At 41.9% G+C, this 25,107-nt stretch overlaps 1 protein-coding gene across 2 annotated transcripts in view; it reads left to right on the top strand.

Annotated features, from left to right (window-relative positions):
- The window catches only part of slc12a5a (solute carrier family 12 member 5a), a 924,478-nt gene that overhangs the window by 704,781 nt on the left and 194,590 nt on the right, over nt 1–25,107 (top strand). For both annotated transcript variants that reach the window (XM_051932831.1, XM_028811864.2), the window contains exon 2: nt 16,337–16,431. In XM_051932831.1, coding sequence (XP_051788791.1) covers nt 16,337–16,431 — 95 coding nt within the window. The remainder of the gene's footprint in view (nt 1–16,336; nt 16,432–25,107) is intronic.

Below are 25,107 nucleotides of genomic sequence, written 5' to 3'. Positions count from 1 at the left end.
TCAAAACATCTTTAATTTAGCACAGAAAGAAATATTATCCATTAGCAGCTTACAACTGAGACAGATAAACTAACAAATGTGGGCACAGCTCACTCATTTTCAAGCTGACTCATGCAAAAGCTGGAAATTTTCTCAGGGTACCCACAGGCAATTAATAAACACCCTTGGATCCAAAACAATAAGGGAAAATAATATCAACAAAAAAATAATCATAATAACATCACAAAACACTGCCTAAGTAATACTGTGAATCATTCTCACTGGTGGCCTGTGAAGGACTGATAAAGGAGAAAAAGGAAAAAGAGTAAAATTCTCAGATGATTCTGGACTAATGCAGTGTATTGTCAAACAGAATGAGACAGTATACAGGAATCAGGCAGGGGACTTTGACAGTTTGCTTCAACGCAATGTCCAAATAAAACCAAGGAAACAGTTAATTACTTCTGCTGTACCAAACAATCTCTACACCCCGTCACCACTGAGTAAGTACATGTGCAGGTGGTGCACTGCTACAAGTGCTTGAGGAGTCCACATCAATGACAGGCTGGAATGCCCTTGTAACACAGAGGAACTATATAAGAAAGGGCAGAGCAGACTATTGTTTCTTAAAGACTATGCCCCTTTAGTGTGGCTAGTGACATCCTTTACATGTTCTATAAATCTGTAATGTCCAGTGTAGTTTGCTGTGCTGTGGTGTGCTGGGCATGTAACATCACCCCAGGGGAGGCCCACCAAATTAATAAGCTAATTGGCAAGGTAGGAAGAGGAGAGAATGAAGACAAAACTGAGAGTCATTATGAACATCTTGTCTGTGACACACTGACACTGAGTTATAATGACTTACTGTGACTGCTCTCTTATTATTATCTAAGTCAGAAGTTTTCTCTTATTTTTTGTAATTCAGATTTTGTGTTTTAGGAAGGTTGTTGTTTGATATATATGTCCTGTGCTTTTATAAAAGCTATATTACCTCTAGTACTCTAATCTGTCTGTCTGTCTTTCTGTCTGTCTAATTTTCTCAAATTTTCAATCAATGCTATTTAGTGTGGAACACCTTAGGGTGCCTTTCTAGATTCAATGAAATGTATTTGGTGTAATGTCAGCCACCCTGAGTCTCTACAAACTCTATCTTGAGTGGTTTTTAAAACTTTCCTATCTTGTTTCAAGGATCCCCAGCAGTCTTCCCATGTGAAAGTCTCTATTACATCTTCTGGATAGCTTCTACTTTGACAAAGCGTGTGTTCACTTGACATGTAAACCCTTATGCTGGTTAGAGAAACCTGGTTAACACACATGGATTTCTTCTCGAGTAACCCAGTTATTTGTCCATGTAAATCTGTAACTGAGTTACACATATAAGGATTTTATTGTCAGCACATGTCCATTGAACTGTTTGCCTGCTTAACTTTACACACACACTTTCAGCAGCTACAGGTAAAGGCATTCACAAGATAAGTTTCCTGAGATGAATGCTTAGGAAATCTTATTATTCCTTCTCCAGGCTGAAATAATAATAGTCACAATAGTTAAGAACTCTGTGTGAAGTGAATGTACAGTGGTAAGTTCAGCTTAGCAGCACAATCACTTGAACATTAGGGTAACACATTAAAAGTAAAGTATGTTACATACCCAATTATCTTTTAAGGTAACAAGTAACCCAATGCAGTACTTATTTTATTGAAGTAAAAATATGTTTGTTATTATTATCATCTCATTAGTGGAAGGCATGAAGTCCATGTAACAGTATATTGCTTTTTGCAGGGCTCAGTCTCACAGCTAAGCAGAAGAGTGTGCTATGTGCAATCCAGTAACAAAAACTTGTTAAACAAAAAAGTGACAGTTTACTTTTCATCCAGTTATATATAATGGATATGTTGAAATATTGTGATACAGTAGCCAGTGTTCATATTGTAAATCATCAGCAGCTCAGGTCAAGGGTATAAAAAAGGGATGGATTTTATTAACTTCAGAACACATGTAGGTCTAAACATGTTTATAAAACACAAGAAAATTATCACAGGCTTCATGCTTGTTTCTGATTCATGGTGGCTGATGATGACCTTTAACTATTTTTTGCACAATTTACTGACATCAAAGCATTTTGCCAAAGGAGAACTTGCAAAATGTAAACAGTGTTTTTTATGAAACCTGGTATTACAGACTTTATCCTTGTTTTGTGTGGGCATTTAAACATATGAATGTTTTGCTTGTGAGAGTGGGATGGATAACAAATGATTCACTACTCTTGTTAATATCCCCCAGGCCTCTAGAGGGCACTGGAGGTTAGGTTTGCAGGAGTATTAGAGAGGACAGACAGTCTTAAAAGTCCCCTGCAATCAGTATCACAAGGTGTGGGTGGTTTTGCCTGGAGTTGGGAAGAAGCCTTTGCTAGTGGCTTGACAGGTAAAGAGGCTGGACGTGAACTTGGCAGGGAGAAAATAGGAAGGCCAGAAGGCTTAGGTTTTGTTTTTGGTTTTTTTTTCATCATCCATGTGTTTATTGGACATTTGCTCTGATTGTTCACCTGCTGTGGTAAGATGAGATATCAACACTGAAATTAATCACCTGACTAGAAATAAATAAACATAAATAGATGTGAAAAGTACTATAAGATAGATACATATGGAAATGACAATAAGATAGATATGCATTGATTTCAAGAAATTGTCAAGTAGCAGAGACAACAGTAGAATTTTGTTGTAAAAATTTCTGAAATGGTAAAATAAATTGTGTACTTTTCATTTAGATCATTGTTTACTTAACATATCCAAAGAAAAGTTTAATGCATAGTTTCTATTCTTCGCTCAGACTTGCCTGTCTCTTTGAGGAGCAGGGACTTGTGCTAAGAGACTTCCAATTGCATACTTCAAGACCCTTGAGATTTTGACAGCAAAACAGGAATGGTTTTTAGGATAGCTAGGAATGTCATATTTTCTCATGACAGGGTATTAAAAATTGGAGATTTCTGCTAGGAACACTACATCAACAAGCTTCCACTTTCATGTACCCAGGCAAATGGGTTTGTTTGATGATTGTGGAGATAAAATGGACACGGCTTTATATCTGTTTTCTCTTTTATTTGAAAAACAAGAGAGACACTAAGGACACTTTTGAGGTTTAAACACAAAATCTTAATAAAGAAACTCAGGAATTTTCCTTATTGGAGCTCTAAAGGCAGAACTAACAGGAGAACAACCTGCTAAACTAAACTCTTCATCTAGTTAGAGGCCAATAAGAATGAACTATTAGAGATTTAACACTCTGACCACTATGCCAGAAAATTGACTGCTAGCCAGTTGTTCTTCATGTGGACTTTAGCAAAGTATATGCAAACTCCGAGATAAAAAGGGTCCCCAAATAAACCTTTAAACTGCTGGACTTCCCAATCCAGTTTGCTTCCACTTATGAACTTGAACTTCGAAATCACTGAATGATGTAGTAAATAGAGCTCATTAATTAGCAGTGATGATGGTTTTATTTATGGCCATTGTTAACATCTTAGTATGATGTGTCTAGGGTGGTTACTCTCTAAATTGGGAAAATTGAGTTGATGACTTGAGACTAATAAGGAGGACCAGGTCAGCTCCAGCCATGGTCTACTGTACAGCAATATTGTAGGGAAATGCACAGATAGAAAGATGCAGCAGAAAACCTGCCAATGCTGGCACAAAGATTTTGGGAAGTTATGAGACAACCAATGCCTAAAAGGACCATGAGGTGGCTGCCACAAGCTTTGGAGAAGTAAAGAAGACTACTGTAATGTGTGGCTGAAAAGAAGGAAGGATTGATGGTCTGTTGTGACTGGAAGAGCTATATTGAGTTTATTAGGTTCTGTTTGATCTCCTGTTCACAATGTGAAGTGACATCTTTGGAGAGGGTTTACAATGACCAGAAAGGTGCATTTCTTGAGAAAAAGCTACTATGTATAGCCTTTAAAGAACCCATGCTATGCTTTTTCAACTAAGACAGCAATATTTTAGCTACTGTGTAAAAGTAGTTTATATGATGTTTAAGAGCTCAATACCTGTACAGAATCTATGCAATCTTATATCTCCCATTCAATGCTGCATTCATTTTTTGTTTTGTTTATATCATCTAAAGTTGCATTCACTGTCTTTGTTTGTATTCATTTTGCATTGTTGGAGTTATAATACTCTTACTACTCTGTTGGACATATTCATGAAAGACTCTCATTACATTGTGAAAAACTTAACAGTAAGTTTGAACTTCAGCTTACATCTAATAAGTTTTTTGCTTACTGCTAGAGCAACTAATACAAACATCAGAAACAGAACACTTTGTAAGTACCTCTGAAAAGGGTCAAAAATGCCATTAAGTATACTTCTTCAGTTGCACAGAGAAAGCATGTGTGTACCAGGAACACATTGATCCCGCAATCCCTGATGTGAGGCCAATTTGCAGAGATAGGAAGAACACATGCACTTCATCCTGGCCCCTAAAGCTGTGAAGCACTACCATGTATCCCAGGATTAATTCGTATTTGCTATAATTAAGGGCTGAGTTTTTTCTAGATATGTGTGGTCATTAGACTGTCAAGCTACATTTCAGTAGTTTAGTTCCCAACATCCCTGCAGACATCCTGCGTTCAGCAATTATTTAATTAACGGCACAGACTAAACCTATAATTAAGGACTTATTAGTACGTACTGTATCTGTACAAAAATGACTGGTTGGTTATTTATTTAATAATTAAACTGAGGGGCATAGAGGCCAGTTCAATTAATTGCATACTGACCAGACCACCTTCACTTGTACTTTATTCCACATGCAACTTATCTGAAGATGCCACAGCAGACCAACTCACAAAGGCAAAAATAGTGACACCTTCTAAAAGCTTAATGGAAAAAGAGGCAAGTAAACATTTAATTTATCTTATGTTAAAATCAAGTAAAAAATATTCCACTTGAAAACATAGATCACCTACCAGTTTGTTTTTTTTCCGAATAAGCATAAGTAAACAAACAATTCCAACACTGATATAACTTTGAAAGAAAGTGCAAAATGCAGGGACCCTAAAAATCTGCCTGTAACTAAACTTTAAAAAACATATTGTGGTGTTTTCAATCACTCAGTGCCCAATAGTGGGTTTGTGAGAACATCTGCAAATTCAGAAAAGCATAATTTTTAAGATGGTTCCTTTTATTTTTGCCTGCTTTACCCTCCAAATGGCATAATTATGTGCTGTTAATTAAACTGAGCTGTAGCACTGGTCTGTAGCAGGATGGCACAGAAGCAATTGGTGCATGGAGCGCAATTATATTATGAACGCGGCCCCAAGGGGACGCAGCCGCTCCTCCGAAACTCCCTCTTAAACAGAGATTCAATGGGAAACAAACACAGCTTTTCATCTCCTCCTTGCGGGATCAGCTGCTAGCCCGCTGCTTACTGCCATGCTGCACAAAGAGGAGACTTGTCACGCTTGGGTCACAAAGTTGCACAGGAGCACTCAGGGTTTACCAAGAGAGAGAAGCTTTATTCCAGAACAGGCGGAACAAACAAAAATCTCTTTCAGGAGTGATCCGGCCACATAAGGGACAACTGTTGAACCGGCTGCCTTGGCTCCGCCTCCTGGTCAAATAAACACAAAATCTTCCTCTTCACAGGGGAGCGGCAGCACGGGTGCACCGGCCGGAGCAGAGGGAGCCTGGGGCAAGAGAGACAAGGCAGTGAGACACTAGGACAGCAAGGAGCGGGCTAGCAGCTGATCTCGCAAAGAGGAGATGAAAAGCTGTTTGTTTCCCATTAAATCACTGTTTAACAGGGGGTTTCGGAGGAGTGGCCACGTTCACAACATTAATTGATGGAATGGCCATTTTAGCTAGTCATGTATCATTTAGCCTAAGTACACTGTGATTGGTTGATTGTATTTCTGATGTTATTATTAAAAAAATAATTGTCTGCCACTCAGCTGGCGAGAACCTGATTGAAACATTGGACAGTAACATGGAGATCTCAATTTCTTTGTTAACTGTCCATCTGAAATCTTTAGTTTTGCCCCAGTGGCCTGACTACTATCTTCTCTCTTGGCAGTCCAGACACTGTCTTAACTTATCCTTTTCTTAACATGTCTTTCACAAGGCTGAGTATAAGAGATGGCACCATTGGGAGAAATCTGTGTTATCTATTGCTTTTAAAATGAGCTGTAATTGTTTATTTGTCATGTAATTTAATTCAAAAAAATGTTTTTTTGGCAACCAGTTCTGCACAGCCAAACAGTCCTTGCTAAACTGACATGCATATAAAAATGCTGTTTCCATTATTGTAAATTTAAGGGTTACTTTAACAGTATAAGAGTTCATAAACTATAAAACTGATGATGATGTTCAAGTCTCAAGCGCTGTGGTAACAGCTTCGTCATATCAGATCACTCCATAATTAGATCTTTCAATGAAGGGATATTCACAGTGTTCCACTCCACTGCATCTCCATTTACAAGACCAACAATCCACACATGACATTTCTTTTAGTGGTCACTTTCAGCCATTTGTAAACCAAATGAACAGTTGCCTGTTATAAGTTGTGTGACTGTTAACAATATGAAAGATGAAGAAGTGAGAAGAGGCATTGTGTCTGGTGAAAATCTGGTGTTGTCTTGGAAAAGAAACATATGACATAGGGCAAAAACGAAAGAATAGTCAAAAGCTACAAAATGTCAAAGATGCGCAATAAACAAAACAGGAAGCAAAATTCATTATTGGAAAAGACAAGATCAAAGTCAAAAACTGTTACTAAAAGAAGAGTTCCCTCATAGCAAAAGAAAAATGACACCTGCAAAGATTTCTTTTGAAATCCAGAAGATTGAATGCAGAGAAGCACATGCCACCATATCTTATGTGGTGACAAATGACATCACATCTAATGTGATAAGGTCACATGACCATAAAAAAAGCAACAAAACGATAGGGCAGCAATGCTTTAAGATGGAAATATCCATCCATCCATCCATTTTCCAACCCACTGAATCCAAACACAGGGTCACGGGGGTCTGCTGGAGCCAATCCCAGCCAACACAGGGCACAAGGCAGGAACCAATCCCGGGCAGGGTGCCAACCCACTGCAGGACACACACAAACACACCCACACACCAAGCACACACTAGGGCCAATTTAGAATCGCCAATCCACCTAACCTGCATGTCTTTGGACTGTGGGAGGAAACCGGAGCGCCCGGAGGAAACCCACGCAGACACGGGGAGAACATGCAAACTCCACGCAGGGAGGACCCGGGAATCGAACCCAGGTCCCCAGGTCTCCCAACTGCGAGGCAGCAGCGCTACCCACTGCGCCACCGTGCCGCCCTAGATGGAAATATGCCAATTGAAATCAAATAATAAAAAATAATATTACAATACAGACATAGACAGAAATTAATCCAAAATAAACTGGAGAATCAAAACAAGGGCATAGCACTGAACACCTTCCTTGTCCCACTCCCATGACTGTCACCCTGTCAATCTCATCCCAAGGACAAAGTGATCATCGTGCACACTGTTCTGTTACAAGGACAGAATGAATGACGTTGATATTTGTGTCACAAGGACAGACTGACCTAGTGTATGTTCTGGCTGCATGTTTGTCATTTTAACTATCCCTTCATCAGAAAACTGCCATGCTACAATGATAATTGTTTTGAAAACCATGTTCATATGGGCACATCTCAAGGAGTGAACAAAGAGCATGCAGTCATAAATAGAAATTGATTGTAATTCTAAATGGCCTGTCATGCATCCAGGGTGACTGGAACGTATATATTGATTATTCCATCCGAACTTGAAAGTGGCCAATGCAGCACACCATGACTCAGAATAAAAGTATTGGATTCTTCAGTTTTTAATGCAATGTCAATCTTTTTCATCTTAAGATCCTTTGACACCGTTCTCACTTCCCATAACATATAACTCAAAATAATGTCATCTTCAACATTCAAGTTTTTGTCTTATATAAATAGTACAATGAAATTCTTACTTGCAAATCTACCTCCAGCTATTCACCGTAGTACAATCCCAATAACAGACAAAAAAGACAATTAATACAACACCATATATTGAATATAACATATATACACCAATAAGCCACAACTTTAAAACCACCACCCTAATATTGTGTAGGCCTCTCCTTATGCCGACAAAAGAGCTCTGACTCATTGAGACATGAACTGCACAAGATCTTTGTAGGTGTCCAGTTGTATCTGGCACCAGGACTTTAGTCTTTTATGTTAAGCAGTTGGGTCTCCGTGGATTTGACTTGTTAATCCAGCACATCCCATAGATGCTTGATCAGATTGACTTGGAAATTTGGAAACCTAGTCAACACCTTGAATTCTTTGTCATGTTCTTCAAACTATACCTGAACAATCTTTTCAATGTGGCATGGTGCGTTATCCTGTTGAAAGAGGCCACTGCCATCAGGGAATACTGTTGTCATACAGGGTTGTACATAGACTGCCACCATTTTTAGGTAGGTGGTACATGTCAATGTAACATGCACATACAGTGCATCCAGAAAGTATTCACAGCGCATCACTTTTTCCACATTTTGTTATGTTATAGCCTTATTCCAAAATGGATTAAATTCATTTTTTTCCTCAGAATTCTGCACACAACACCCCATAATGACAATGTGAATAAAGTTTACTTGAGGTTTTTGCAAATTTATTAAAAATAAAAAAACTGAGAAACCACATGTACATAAGTATTCACAGCCTTTGCTCAATACTTTGTCGATGCACCTTTGGCAGCAATTACAGCCTCAAGTCTTTTTGAATATGATGCCACAAGTTTGGCACACCTATCCTTGGCCAGTTTCGCCCATTCCTCTTTGCAGCACCTCTCAAACTCCATCAGGTTGGATGGGAAGCGTTGGTGCACAGCCATTTTAAGATCTCTCCAGAGATGTTCAATCAGATTCAAGTCTGGGCTCTGGCTGGGCCACTCAAGGACATTCACAGAGTTGTCCTGAAGCCACTCCTTTGATATCTTGGCTATGTGCTTAGGGTCGTTGTCCTGCTGAAAGATGAACCGTCGCCCCAGTCTGAGGTCAATAGCACTCTGGAGCAGGTTTTCATCCAGGATGTCTCTGTACATTGCTGCAGTCATCTTTCCCTTAATCCTGACTAGTCTCCCAGTTCCTGCCGCTGAAAAACATCCCCACAGCATGATGCTGCCACCACCATGCTTCACTGTAGGGATGGTGCCAGGTTTCCTCCAAATGTAATGCCTGGCATTCACACCAAAGAGCTCAATCTTTGTCTCATCAGACCAGAGAATTTTCTTTCTCATGGTCTGAGAGTCCTTCAGGTGCCTTTTGGCAAACTCCAGGCGGGCTGCCATGTGTCTTTTACTAAGGAGTGGCTTCCATCTGGCCACTCTACCATAGAGGCCTGATTGGTGGATTGCTGCAGAGATGGTTGTCCTTCTGGAAGGTTCTCCTCTCTCCACAGAGGACCTCTGGAGCTCTGACAGAGTGACCATCGGGTTCTTGGTCACCTCCCTGACTAAGGCCCTTCTCCCCCACTCGCTCAGTTTAGATGGCCAGCCAGCTCTAGGTCCTGGTGGTTTCGAACTTCTTCCACTTATGGATGATGGAGGCCACTGTGCTCATTGGGACTTTCAAAGCAGCAGAAATTTTTCTGTAACCTTCCCCAGATTTGTGCCTCGAGACAATCCTGTCTCGGAGGTCTACAGACAATTCCTTTGACTTCATGCTTGGTTTGTGCTCTGACATGAACTGTCAACTGTGGGACCTTATATAGACAGGTGTGTGCCTTTCCAAATCATGTCCAACCAACTGAATTTACCACAGGTGGACTCCAATTAAGCTGCAGAAACATCTCAAGGATGATCAGGGGAAACAGGATGCACCTGAGCTCAATTCTGAGCTTCACGGCAAAGGCTGTGAATACTTATGTACATGTGTTTTCTCAATTTTTTTATTTTTAATAAATTTGCAAAAATCTCAAGTAAACTTTTTTCACTTTGTCATTATGGGGTGTTGTGTGTAGAATTCTGAGGAAAAAAATAAATGTAATCCCTTTTGGAATAAGGCTGTAACATAACAAAATGTGGAAAAAGTGATGCGCTGTGAATACTTTCTGGATGCACTGTAAATGCCAAGACCAAAAGCTTCCCAGCAGAACATTACCTACAGTATCAGATTGAGTCCACTAGCTGGCCACATGATCTAATAGAAAACGTGATTGATCAGACCGTCTTCCATTGTTCTATAATCCACTTCTAACACTCACATGCCCATTGTAATGGTGAACAGGGGTCAGTATGGGCACTCTAACCAGTCCGTGGCTACACAGCCCCACATGTGCCAAGCCGTGATGCACTGGGTGTCCTGAATCCTTTCTCTCATGGTCACCATCAGGTTTTTCAGCAATGTGTGCTACAGTGGCTCTTCTGTGGGAACAGAACAAACAAGCTAGCTTTTGCTCGCCATGTTCAGTTGGTAGACACTAACCACTGCATACTAGGAACACCCCACAAGACCTGCTATTTTGGAGACACTCTGACCCAGTCACCTAGCCTTTTCAATTTTGATGATGTCAAAGTTGCTCAGATCCTTATACTTCCCCATTTTGCCTGCTTCTACTACTTCACCTTCAATAACTGACTGTTCAGTTGCTGCCTAATCTATCCCACCTCTAGACAGGTGCTATTGTAACGAGATAATCAATGTCCTTCACTTCACCTGTCAGTGGTTTTGATGTTGTGGCTGAGTGGTTAAGTATATATATATATATATATATATATATATATATATATATTTCTTCTACTTCTTTTGGCTGCTCCCGTTAGGGGTTGCTACAGTGGATCATCTTCTTCCATATCTTTCTGTCCTCTGCATCTTGCTCTGTTACACCCATCACCTGCATGTCCTCTCTCACCAGATCCATAAACCTTCTCTTAGACCTTCCTCTTTTTTTTGGCACCTCTATCCTTAGCATCCTTCTCCCAATATACTTAGCATCTCTCCTCTGCACATGTCCAAACCAGCGCAATCTAGCCTCTCTGACTTTGTCTCCCAACCATCCAACTTGAGCTGACCCTCTAATGTACTCATTTCTAATCCTGTCCGTCCTCGTCACACCCAATGCAAATCTTAGCATCTTTAACTCTGCCACCTCCAGCTCTGTCTCCTGCTTTCTGGTCAGTTGCCACCGTCTCCAACCCATATAACATAGCTGGTCTCACTACCATCTTGTAGACCTTCCCTTTCACTCTTGCTGATATCTGTCTGTCACAAATCACTCCTGCTACTCTTCTCCATACACTCCACCCTGCCTGCACTCTCTTTTTCACCTCTCTTCCACAATCCCCATTACTCTGTACTGTTGATCCCAAGTACTCACCCACCTTCGCCAACTGTACTCCTTGCATCCTCACCATTCCACTGACCTCCCTCTCATTTAGACACATGTATTCTGTCTTGTTCCTACTGACCTTCATTCCTCTCCTCTCTAGAGCATATCTCCACCACTCCAGGGTCTCCTCAACCTGCTTCCCACTGACGTTACAGATCACAATGTCATCAGCAAACATTATAGTACACGGGGACTCCTGTCTAATCTCGTCTGTCAACCTGTCCATCACCATTGCAAATGAGAAAGGGCTCAGAGCCAATCCCTGATGTAATCCCACCTCCACCTTGAATGCATCCGTCAATCCTACCACAGACTTCACCACTGTCACACTTCCCTCGTACATATCCTGTACAACTCTTACATACTTCTCTGCCACTCCTGACTTCCTCATACAATACCACAACTCCTCTTGAGGCACCCTGTCATATGCTTTCTCCGGGTCCACAAAGACGCAATGCAACTCCTTCTGGCCTTCTCTATACTTCTCCATCAACACGCTCAGAGCAAACATCGCATCTGTGGTGCTCTTTCTTGGCATGAAACCATACTGCTGCTCACTAATCATCACCTCATTTCTTAACCTAGCTTCCACTACTCTTCCCCATAACTTCATGCTGTGGCTCATCAATTTTATCCCCCTGTAGTTACTACAGTCATGCACATCCCCCTTATTCTTAAATATCTGCACCAGTACACTTCTTCTCCACTCCTCAGGCATCCTCTCACTTTCCAAGATTCCATTAAACAATCTGGTTAAAAACTCCACTACCATCTCGTATGTCATCTGGACCAACGGCTTTTCCATTCTTCATCCTCTTCATAGCCGTCCTTACTTCCTCCTTGCTAATCCGTTGCACTTCCTGATTTACTATCTCCACATCATCCAACTTCTTCTCTTTCTCGTTCTCAAAGTACTCTTTCCATCTGATCAACACACTCTCCTTGTTTGTGAGTATGTTTCCATCTTTATCCTTTATTACCCTAACCTGCTGCACATCTTTCCTAGCTTGGTCCCTCTGTCTAGTCAATTGGTACAGGTCTTTTTCTGCCTCTTTAGTGTCCAACCTCTCATACAACTCATCATACGCTTTTTCTTTAGCCTTTGACACCTCTCTGTTCACCTTGTGCCTTATCTCCTTGTACTCTTGTCTACTTTCTGCATCTCTCTGACTATCCCACTTTTTCTTTGCCATCCTCTTCCTCTGTATACTTTCCTGTACTTCCCAATTCCACCACCAGGTTTCCTTTTCCTCCTTCCTCTGTCCAGATGTCACACCAGGCACCATTATTGCTGTCACCATTACTACATCTGCTGTAGTTTCCCAACTGTGTGGTAATTCTTCACTACCACCCAGTGCCTGTCTCACCTTCTCCCTAAACTCAAATTTGTAGTCTTCCTTTTTCAGCTTCCACCATTTGATCCTTGGCTCTGCCCTCACTCTCTTCCTCTTCTTGATCTTCAACGTCATCCTACAGACCACCATCCTATGCTGCTTAACTACACTTTCCCCTGCCACCACTTTGCAGTCTTCACTTTCCTTCAGATTGACTCTGCATAGGATGTAATCTACCTGTGTGCATCTTCCTCCACTCTTGTACGTCACCCTATGTTCCTCCCACTTCTTAAAATATGTATTCACCATAGCCATGTCCATCCTTTTGGCAAAATCCACTATCCTCTGACCTTCTTCATTCCTCTCCTTGTCACCATACCTACCCATCACCTTCTGGTCTCCTCTGTTCCCTTCACTAACATGTCCATTGAAATCCGCTCCAATCACCACTTTCTGTCCCTTGGGTTCATTGTTCATCACTTCATCCAACTCACTCCAAAAATCTTCTTTCTCATCCATTGCACATCCAGCTTGCGGGGCATATGCACTAACAACATTCATCATCATCACACCTCCAATTTACAGCTTCATAATCATTACTCTGCCTGACACTATTTTCACCTCCAAAACACTCTTGACATACTGTTCCTTCAGACTAAGCCCTACTTCATTTCTCCTCCTATCCACACCATGACAGAACAATTTGAATCCTCCTCTGATCCACTTGGCCTTACTCCCCTTCCATTTAGTCTCTTGCACGCACAATATATCAACCTTCCTTCTCTCCATCATATCAGCTAACTTTCTCCCCTTACCAGTCATACTGCCAACATTCAAAGTTCCTACCCTCAGTTCCACTCTCTTTACCTTCCTCCTCTCCTCCTGCCTCCGGACACATCTCCCCCCTCTTCTTCTCCTTCTTCTTCTTCTTCGGCCAACAGTAGCCCAATTTTCGCAAGCACCCTGTTGACTAACAGTACTGGTGGTGCTCATTGTTAACCCAGGGCTCGACCAACCCGGTATGGAAACTTGTATTGTTGTCCGCATATTGATTTGGCAAAATTTTACACTGGATGCCCTTCTTGACGTAACCCTCTCCATTTATCCGGACTTGGGACCGGCATGAAGAAACACACTGGTTTGTGCATCCCCTGTGGCTGGGTTTTATATATATATAAATATAAATCTCGCTGTGATGTGATCTCCATTGTTCATAGATCTCCAATAGACAAGGCAAAATCATTCTGTAAGCCCCATTAATTATCACTGTGACTGTCCATTATCTTTCCATTTTTATGGCATTAGAAAGTTGGTGATCTGCTTCCGTGGAGTTTTAGTGCAGAACTAACTCCACACAGGCAGGCACTGGACTGCAAGTTTCATTTGCTCTCTCTTGATTAAAGATATTAACTTCTTATCTCAGCAACTTGCGCACAAGTAATCACCACATGGTACGGTAATTATGTTCAATGACTGTTAAACGTTGTGTTATAATTGTGTGAAATCCGCTTGAGTGGCGAGTTTATGTGTCTCTGGGGATTGGGTTTGGGTGATTTGCATTTATTTATTTAAATTAATTCCTAACCTAAAGGTTTTCACATTACAATGGTAATGTCCTGCCATACTTAATGCAGTTGTGGTGAAAGAAAGCCTTTACTCTTTCTGAGCTCTTTTTGCACATAATTTTATGAACCTGTGACACTGAAGAAAGAATGCAAGATTAGGTTTCATCTTTGAAGCTTGCTGTGCAGTTCTTAGGAGACTGGTCACAGGACCCACAAAAGATAAAGATGGGCAATCCATATTTTATATCGTAGTACACTAACAAATTATGAATTATTTAATTATTACTATATGACTATAATGTAGCCTGCTCTGATTTATGGTGCTCAAGTTATAACATTGATTTCTAGCTTATTGATTCTAATGGAATTTTCACTTTTGTATAATATTAAAAGTAATTCATAATAGAAACCTTTTGCAATTTTAACTAGTCAGTTCATTTTTTTTATTTTCAAAGCCATCTCTCCCAAATTAGAAAATACGCACTTCCAACTCTGAGGTCGTGGCACTCTCCAAGAAAATGTGTTCTCTTCAGGTAAGGGGTGAACTGCTGCTACACATGGAGGAGCTGAAGCACCTCATAGTCTTGTTCACAAATGGGAATGCAGGGGATAGCGAGGAGAACCACCAAATCAATGAGTAGCAACAGTTTTACTGATGTTGTACTGGGCTGTGGTAGTTAAGAATTACATATGGAAATAAGAATATAAGAAAATTTACAAACGAAAGGAGACCATTCAGTCCATCAGGCTCGTTTTTGCAGCTATTAGCTAAGCTGTCCCAATGTCTCATCCAAATTCTTCTTAAAGATTGTCAAGATTTCTCCTTCAATGGAATGTCTCAGTAGTTTCAGATTTCCATACTTCTTCTTGTATAGAAGTGCTTTCTTGCTTAAGTTCTAAATTTTCTTCCACTGGTGTCCTTGGCTATGTGATTTACAGCTAAGTTGAAAGAATTCTGCTGGATCTATGTTATCAGTGCCTTTGAGTATTTTGAAACATTCTTGGACAAAGTTTTTGACTTGCCACCCAAGGAAGAAAGTGCAACCACACACATAGTTATGCAGTTTTAGAAATTAGTCTTCATGTTTGAAGCTGTTCTCTAAAGATAAGCTCACACAACTTATGCAGACTTTAAAAATAAAACATTAATATAAAAGTACAAAACTATTGCAACATTTACATAAATATCATGAAAATGTATGTAATGGCTAATAAAGGAGAGACTTTATGTCAATTGCATGCAGAGGAGCAGTTTAGGAACCGTTAACCTATAGCCATTTTTACAGGTTAGCAAACCTTGTCTGGTAATCTTTTGACAATCAATTTTATACGAGCCACTGCTATTTACCAATAGCACACATCACAGCAGCTTATGAGTCAATTCATGTTCCCAGTGCAAGCAAGGAAAGATTCCAAGTATGCGGAAATGCCAGAAGGTCATCAAATAGTTAAGCATGTGATAAATTCCACTGTCTGACATTAATCATCAGAAAGGAGCTGCAGAAGCTTCATGATGAGATGAGCCATTTTAAATTAGTGCTAGCACCTGGGCACTGTCTCTGTGAAGTTTGCACATCCTTTCTGTTCCTGGTGTTTTGTTTACCAGTTACTCCTGTTCTCTTATCACATCCTAAACACGTGTGTGTTAGGTTAATTGCTTTGTGTGAGTATGTGTGTGAGTGGGAGTAGCAGGGGACTGGCATTCAGTCCCCTATTGGTTCCAACTTTGGGCCTCGTGCTGCCAGAATAGTCTCTGTCCCCATGCAACCCTGAACAATTGATTTCAAAATGGTTAAATGGATGGATATTTATTTTATAATTGAGTCTCATAAGAATGGGCATCATGCAGCCCAGTCACACACGCAAAGTCTACCTTATCTTGTCTATCACCAAGCAATTCTGCTTTTGCACAGCACATTTCACCAAGTTCTTAAAGCTGGGTCAACAGCACCATTTATCCTTGTGGATTGTAATCAGACATCATGTCATCTGCCTGAGTTACTGATTGGTTTAATGATGGCAATTTTTTTCTCTTATCTGCCACTGCAGGTGATGCCAACCCCAAGGAAAGCAGTCCCTTCATTAACAGCAGCAATGTGGAAAAAGGAAAAGAATATGATGGGAAAAACATGGCTCTGTTTGAGGTAATGCAGTGTTGAATCTGATAGCATTGTTGAAACATAACCACTATACAAGTAGCTGACTAGAAAATCTCTGCTGCTTGGGTGCTAAGAGTCTTGAGATTAATGTCTAGAGATTAAATGCAATAGAATATCTAGGATCTATAGTTCACTTGTTTTAAATGAGTAAATCCATGTCAAATGACAAATATAGCTCTGCTGTCTGGTGAAGCATATATACAGACATAAACAAATTTGTTGGTACCCTTAGAGCTGATCATTGTACCTTGTGAAAAGTGTTTAAATAAAAAGCAATTGTCCCATTTATACCTTCATTCTTTTGATATGTCATCGAGTAAAGCAAAGCAAGTTTGAAAAGAGATCAAGCATTGCTTATTCTACAAAGACATTCTAAAATGACCTGGACACATTTTTGGTACCCCTAAAAAAGAGCATAAATAATTGGATTAGAGTTATTGTTCAAACTAGCTGTTTTCTTTAATTAGTATCACACATACAGCCAATCATGCAATCAGTCATTTAGTCTATTTAAATGGAGAAAACAACAAGCACTGTATAACATTCTCTTTCTCTGTGTTCCACTGCCTCCTCCACTTCTCCACACAAGCTTCGTCCCTCTTCCTCCCAACTCTGGCTCATCCTGGTGAGCCAGGCAGCTCCTTTCATCTTCCACTCGGGGTTAAACCGAAACCCCATTACATAGGGCTCCCCAGTCCCTGCAGCAGCCACAGAACCCAACAGGGGTGAGTTGAGGAACTCCATATCCAATGCTGCCCTGAGGCACCACTGTAACCTGGAGAGGCTGCTATCTAGCAGTCCAGGGACTAATGTCCTATGCATGCTCTCCTTACTGGTCCTATCATTCTGAGGACCGTCCCTCACAATGTATATATATATATATATTATATGTTATATTATATATTATTTCCTGCTGCAAAATTTGCAAAATGATAGCACTGATGTGCACAATTCAGAGTCCAAAATAAAACTGAAGGGATAGGGGAAAAGTGGCAGCTTTTAAAAGCCAACATAGGAAATGACATCGGGGGGTCAAAACTGGAAGGGTCTTCCTCCATAGGCTCGGGCCCGGAAGCGACGTCAAAGGGGTCGGAAGCAGGTTTGATGTCATCAGGACCAGGTGGGATTTCCCGTGAACAGTCTGTAGAAAAGTGAGAAAAGGAGTCAGTGCACTCTGCTACTTCCCGGTCTGGCTCGGAATTACCTTCATTCAAGCCCTTTAGCTGCCTCCCATGTGCACGTGTGTGAGAAGGCCCCCCTCAGCCCAGACCCATCGGGTCCCTGACTGAGAGGTTGTGAATCCGAAAAAGATCATCAGCGTTGATGTTAAGAGAACTTGTATGGCTGTAGGTCAAGAAACCACCTGCTGACTTATGGATTCGACTCCTTGTGCAGGACCATCCACTGTAAAGGTGCATGGTCCGTGACAAGGGTGAATTCTCGGGCCAAGAGGTAGTACCTCAGCTGTGTAATCACCCATTTGATCGCCAAAGCCTCCCTCTCCATCGCCGCATACCTGGTCTCCTGCTCCAACAGTTTCCAACTCAGGAACATAATGGGGTGCTCTCAACACCATCGATGTTCTGGCTAAGAACGGCACCCAGGCCTGTGTCCGAAGCGTCCGTTCATGGAGAATGAAAGGTATAGAAATGTTAGGTGCTTTCAAGATTGGTGAGGACGTAAGGGCCTGTTTTAAGTCACTAAATGCAGCGTTTGTCTTATCAGTTCATACCACATTGTTTGGGGCCCTATTCCTTGTCAAATCAGTCAAGGGCGCCACTCTCTCGGAGAATTGGGGCACAAACCGGCGGTAGTACCCTGTGGCTAAGCCTGCCACTTGGCTCACAGATGGGGCCATTTCAAAATTACATCTACTTTGGTGCACTGTGGCTTCACAGTACCCCGACCCACCAGGTAGCCTAAATATTTGGCTTTGTGCAATCCAAAGAAACATTTCTTTGGATTAATCTGAAGTCCGGCTTCACCAAGTGTCCGTAATACCAGTCACACCTGCTGTAAGTGTTCCTCCCACGTGCTAGAATAGATGACCACGTCATCCAGGTAGGCAGCACTATATGCGTTATATGCTATACGCAAGAGCCCCGTGTAACCCAAATGGGAGGACACGATATTGCCAGTAACTGCTAGGAGTACTAAATGTAGTCTTGACCTTTCAGGAGTCCATTAAAGGAACCTCCAAGTACCCCTTTGTCATGTCCAGTGTGGCCAAATACTCAGCCTGTCCTAGCCTCTCGAAGAGGTCATCCACTCGAGACATCGGATAGGCGTCAAACTGGGAGACTTGATTAAGTAGATGGAAGTCATTGCAAAACCTCCAATTCCCATCAGGCTTACTGTCCAAGATGATGGGACTGGACCAGGGACTATGACTTTCCTCTATTACTCCTAGTTCCAGCATGTACTTGATCTCAAGCTCCACTTCAGCTCTTTTTGCCTCGGGAAGGCGATATGGGCATTCTCGAACTATAACCCTGGGTTCTGTCACAATGTCGTGCTTAATCAGAGAGGTCCGTCCGGGTGTTTCACTCACTACCTCCGGGACGGACAGGATAACTGTTTCCAGCTCCTGTCGCTGTCTGGGGCTAAAATTTGCACCGAAGTTAAGGTTACTCGTGTGAGCAAAGAGTGAGTGAGGCTGACCGGAGGAGGGATCGGGATCCCTAACCTTCCACAGTTTCAGCAGAATTACGTGATAAACCCGCTCACTTGGCCAACGATTGAGCTGTTTCACCAAATAGTCGACGAGTCCTTTCCTCTCCTTAACTTCATACAGACCTAGCCAATTGGCTAGAAATTTAGAGTGGGAGGAAGGGACAAGAACCATGACTCGACCTCCCAGTTGGAATTCCCAAAGAGACGTGCCTCGGTCATAATATCGGACCTGTGCTGCTTGTGCCTCATCCATGTGACTTTTAAGGAGGGGTCAAATTTTACCAAATCTATCGTGTAATTGCGCTATATATTCTAATATTTTTGTGGAGGGAAGTGCCTCTTCTTCCCAGCCTTCTTTTAAAATATCCAATATTCCCCAGGGTTGTCGTCCATACAATCACTCAAAAGGTGAGAACCCCGTTGAGGCTTGTGGGACTTCCTGATAGGCAAAAAGGACGAGGGGGAGGAGCTGATCCCTGTTCCTTCTGTCTTCGTTGACCACCTTACGAAGAATTTGTTTGAGAGTCTGATTGAATCTCTCTACCAGACCGTCGCTTTGAGGATGATACACCGCGGTCTTTAGATGCTTTATCTTGAGTAATCTGGCCGTTTCCTTCAACGTCTCCGAGGTAAAGGGCGTCCCTTGGTCCGTCAGGAATTCCTTAGGGATACTGACTTGCGCAAAGACCCCTACCAATTCTCATGAGATGGCTTTAGAAGTAACTGAACTCAATGGGACAGCTTCGGGATATTTGGTACCATAATCCACGAGGACTAAAATATACTTGTGTCCTTGGGCTGGGGGTTCTAGGGGTCCGACTAAGTCTACCCCAATTCTTTGAAATGGGACATCAATTAGGGGAATAGGAACAAGGGGAGCATGGTCCTTCCTAGGAATTTGTCACAATTGACACTCTGGACAGGAAGTGCAAAAGTGATGAACCTCCTCATTGATTCCTGGCCAATAAAAGCAAAGCTTAATCCGCTGCAGAGTTTTTTTAGTGCCCAAATGGCCTCCTAGGAGGTAGGCATGTGCTAACTCACAGACCTGCTGCTGGAAGGTCTGTGTGATTAGCAGCAGTTTTCGCACCTCCCCCTCATGCTCTGCTATCCGGTACAAAAGGTTGTTTTCTAAAACAAAGTGAGGACCATGTGGCATGGGCTGATGAGTGCGCTGGCCATTGACAAGGATGACTGCATTTTTTGCAAACTTAAGGGAATCGTCATTCCACTGCTCCCTTTTAAAAGAAGCCGGTGTCTCTCTAAATTGGTATTGTAGGATGGAGAGAGGATCAGGGCCGACCTCAAGGGACGTGGTTTCCTCCCATCCTGTCTCGGTGCTGACTGATGACATATTGGCTCACGATGGTCCGGGAGTCGCCATGTCACTCAGGGCTGCCGTTTCTTCTCTCTCTGCCGTCTGATTACACAGCGTGGACGCAGCTTGAGACAGTTCATCTCCGTCTATAATTAGGCCCAAATTCGACTTAGGAGTGGCATGTGTCCAACTGCTTTTAATATTAGACCAGTCCCACCCAGTATCACCGGGAATGGTGGGTTTGGAAAGACTGCCACGGTTAATTTCTTTAGCAATCCTTTGCAACTGATGATACAGGTGGTGGACCTGTGCCAGCAGATGCAGGTTAGACTGGTCTTATGTTTTAACCACTGTTGTGGTAGCACAAACCGGCAGGGCAACAATGGAAATGTTGCTGCCGGAATCGAATAAGGCTTTGGTTTTACGTATGTCCATTTAAAATTACCACCCCTGTATGCAGGGCTGTCAGGGAATTTGTCAGAGCACACCAGCCTCCTCTCTTTGCACTTTCCCTCGTTCCCGCGTAGGCAGTGCACCCGCAAACCCAGGGACTTCAGCACAGACTCTGGCTTGTAAGGGAGGGGCAGAGACTTTGGGACATACTCCCTCTGGCGTCCACTAAAGAGCCGTTCTGCCCTCCCAGATAGTGAGGCTGTCCTGGTGTTTTCAATGAATATTATGAGTTCACTCATGTTTTTAAATGTTTCCCAGACTGGCTGGGTGACTTTACTTGGGAGCCTGGTGAGCAATAGGTAGCAGGCCACCTGCTGCACCATTTGCAGGGCAGTATTTTGGAATAGCTTCAGCCACTGCCCTACATCCTTCCACAGAGCCTGTGACTGGGTTAGCCTCTCTGGGTCGAAAATTCCATTCTCTTACCTTAGTCACCTCACCTGCATTGAGGCCTTGGCCTTATGGGGGGGGGTGGGGGGGGCAGTTCTCCCTTCTGAGTGATCATAGTAAGCTCCCTTTGCTTTCCCCATCGGGACAAGCCCAATCCTGTGTGCCCCTCCCAAACATTCCCCGTGTTTTTTTTTTTCTGCCCGGTGATGTGTTTTGGGAGAGGAGCCTGTACCTGGTCTTTCTGAATCCTGGTACACACCACCCACTTGGAAACTCTACCACAGTACTTTCCCACCTGGTTAGGCTTCAGGTCCTGTCCCCTTCTCTACTGGGATCCATGTATCCTGCCAGCTATGCCACTGTCACAAACTCGACCAAGAGCCATAGCAAGGTTTGGGGAAGCCACCTGTATATCATTTCCTGGCTACAAAATTTGCAAAATGATAGCACTGATGTGCACGATTCAGAGTGCAAAATAGAATTGAAGGAATAGGGGAAAAGTGGCGGCTTTTAAAGGCCAACATAGGAAATGACATCAGGGGGGTCGACCCGGAAGGGTCTTCCTCTATATTCAGGGAGAAGAGCTCTGGACGCTGCAATACCTCCCCCTGGACGCTAGATGGCTGCCACCCTGGGCTGGAGCGGTGCCTCGGTTTCCCGCAGGGCTCCATGGGAGTTGGAGTTGGGTGCAGCACTGTTGGGTCCCACAGGCACCGCCAGGGGGTGCTGCTGCTGGGACTCCTGAGCCCTTATGGGCAGCGTATTCGCCACACCCAGAAGTGCAGCCGGAAGTCTGCGATCAACCAGCTGGAGCACTTCCAGGTGAACTATAAAAGGGGCCAACAGCCACCACTTCGGGAGGCAGAGTCAGGAGGAGGAGGACAAAGCTTGATGGAGGAGTGGTCGAGGAAACGTAGAGTGTGTTGGTGCTTATTTGGTGGTTTGGGACCGTGCTGTGGCTGGGGGACACGGGGAAGACGTGCCCTCCAACTGAAGAAAAATAAATAATTGTTTTATTGTACATGTGCCTCCGTGTCCATCTGTGTCAGATCGGGCGCCTTTATAGTGCCTTTTTACAATATAAATACTGTGTATATATATATATATATATATATATGTTTGTACCTATGTATAAAGTGTATACTGTAAATATGGTGTAATTCTCATCTGTGGTAAATTTTGGTTTTGATGCATCTCATCAATTATACATATACAGTAGAACATTTCATATAACATTTCATCACAAACAGAATTACAAAGCAGACAAAAATAAAAATTAAAATAACAAGATCAGTGCAATGAAAAGGTCTTTAACTGAAAGCAAACTTCGGATTTTTTTTTCTGTTTATTAAAAAAAGGTATTGCAATACCCAGTGGTCCATATGATGATAATGCACCTTTGGACAAAACACTGGCAATGACACCTATGACATTTAGCAGGATTTCTTGTAGTATTGATCCATCTTTCACAGTACTATTAAAGAATGATTTTGTGCTTATTTTTACAGAACTCTTTCAACTCCTTGACATTGATTCATTTTCATGCATGAATTGTTTATTTCAGGTTCAGATAGAATATCTCAGTGGGTTTTAGATCTGAACTCTAACTGGGCTATTCTACTTCTTCAACTATTTTGATTTACATCTGCTTTTGTGTTTTATGTAACTGTACAGTGGTGCTTCAGGCTGAAAGTTTATATTTTCCTGAAGATTCGTCTCGTACAGAACAAAATTAACGGTTTCCTCACTGATGGCTAATTATCAAGCTTCTGATACTGGGAAAGGTTTCCTAGCTACACTACTAGCACCATTCTTGTTCACTTGGTACTTCTTGTGCTTCTTGTCCAGATACTGCTGAGATCACATCAGAAAGAAACCTTCACTTTTACCCACCCGTCTATAGAAGATTCTTTCACAAATCCGTGTGCATGTTGGTAATTTTTTCTGAGCACTAATGTTCTTATGAGTGAGAAGTGTTTAAAGTGGTGGATCCCATTTTCAACCAGTATGTTTGTGATTGTTGAATCATGAATAATGATGAGCAAAACAATTAGCACAAAACTCAATACACAGCAAAACTTAATGTTTCCCTTGTGACAGATAGGGGCCGCTGTCAACCCCTGAACCCTCAGACAACACATTGAGACACCAGGTAAAAGTCCAAAGATGACTTTATTATAACAATACTGTGCACCAAGCACCTCCACTCCACAATACGCAATAATAAATCAATAATAACACCACACTAATCAATAACTATTCCTCCACTCCTAGCATCTCCGTTCCACTCCCTCCTAACTTGGCTCACTACTGGGATCTCCCACAGTCCTTTTATAGTCCCTGACCTGGAAGTGCTTCTGTTCCTCAGTCCATGTGATTTCCTAGCACTTCCGGGTCAGATGAAAACTTCTTCTTTTCTTCAGTCCAGAAGTACTTCATTTCTTCGATCCCCGTGACTAGGGAATACTTCCGGGCTATATGGAAAATATAAATCCTTGTTCCTCCCTGCAGCATCCCCTGGCGGCTCCCACTTCGTCCAGCAGGGCTGTGAGGAAAAACTCCAATGTCCATGATGCCCTGCTAGAATTCGGGGCCCCTCCATGTTGCAGGGAGAGCTCCATCTAGCAATGTGGGAGTATTGGCCGGGATAAACTGCCGGCCATATATCAAACCCTTCACAAAAAAATTAGGAAAATAAATTGCATTTCACCTTCAGCAAAATTCATACCATTCACAACAATAAGAAAGGTGTTAAGTTCCTCTCTGGGAGCATTTTCGTGTATTAATTTCTACTTTTGCTTGTCTCTCATTTAGTATTTTCATAAATTTCTCTTGCAGAAAAGAAAAAAAATTGCCAAAGAAAGTATGCATATACTCAACTAGGATGAAGTGGTTGGTAGGTAACGATTTGGCCTCTGCAGGTTTCCATGTAGTGTCATTTTGCTGTGGAAAAACCACAGTAATGTGCAGAATCCTGTGTTTTGGTGTCTTCATGAGTGTGATATGCAGCATATTATTTTTAAATAACTTACTAAACTTCTTTCCAGCGATAAAAACAAGATACATGAATAAAATTGATTTTACCGGTGTTTCATCTGTTGCATGAAATAGGCAGCTGCCTGAAAATAACACAGGTAAACACAAAAGTGTTAACAAGACTTTAGGAAGCAGTATTCCTTGTTTAATACACAAAAAGTAAACCATTAATACCAAAAAAAACTCTTTAGTGAGTTTCTCATTTTGCAATTGCAAAATGAATTTTAGTGTCAGTGTCATAAAAACTATTTGAATTGAAACTTGCCTGTTTTGCTCATCACTAACCATGAACATTGATCTCAGCTCTGGCGAGAGATGTCAGCAGATCCATAAGATATGATTCTGTTTCCTTTGTAACTTTATTAAATATTTTACGTATTCACAGCGCATCACTTTTTCCACATTTTGTTATGTTACAGCCTTATTCCAAAATGGATTAAATTCATTTTTTTCCTCAGAATTCTACACACAACACCCCATAATGACAATGTGAAAAAAGTTTACTTGAGGTTTTTGCAAATTTATTAAAAAAATTTCTGCTGCTTTGAAGGTCCCAATGAGCACAGTGGCCTCCATCATCCGTAAGTGGAAGAAGTTTGAAACCACCAGGACTCTTCCTAGAGCTGGCCGGCCAAAGGTGCATCGACCAAAGTATTGAGCAAAGGCTGTGAATACTTATGTACATGTGATTTCTCAGTTTTTTTATTTTCAATAAATTTGCAAAAACCTCAAGTAAACTTTTTTCACGTTGTCATTATGGGGTGTTGTGTGTAGAATTCTGAGGAAAAAAC

This window comes from Erpetoichthys calabaricus, chromosome 10 (genome assembly GCF_900747795.2).
Source record: "Erpetoichthys calabaricus chromosome 10, fErpCal1.3, whole genome shotgun sequence".
In the NCBI taxonomy this organism is placed as follows: domain Eukaryota; kingdom Metazoa; phylum Chordata; class Cladistia; order Polypteriformes; family Polypteridae; genus Erpetoichthys; species Erpetoichthys calabaricus.
This window is presented reverse-complemented; position numbering and strand designations above follow the sequence as displayed.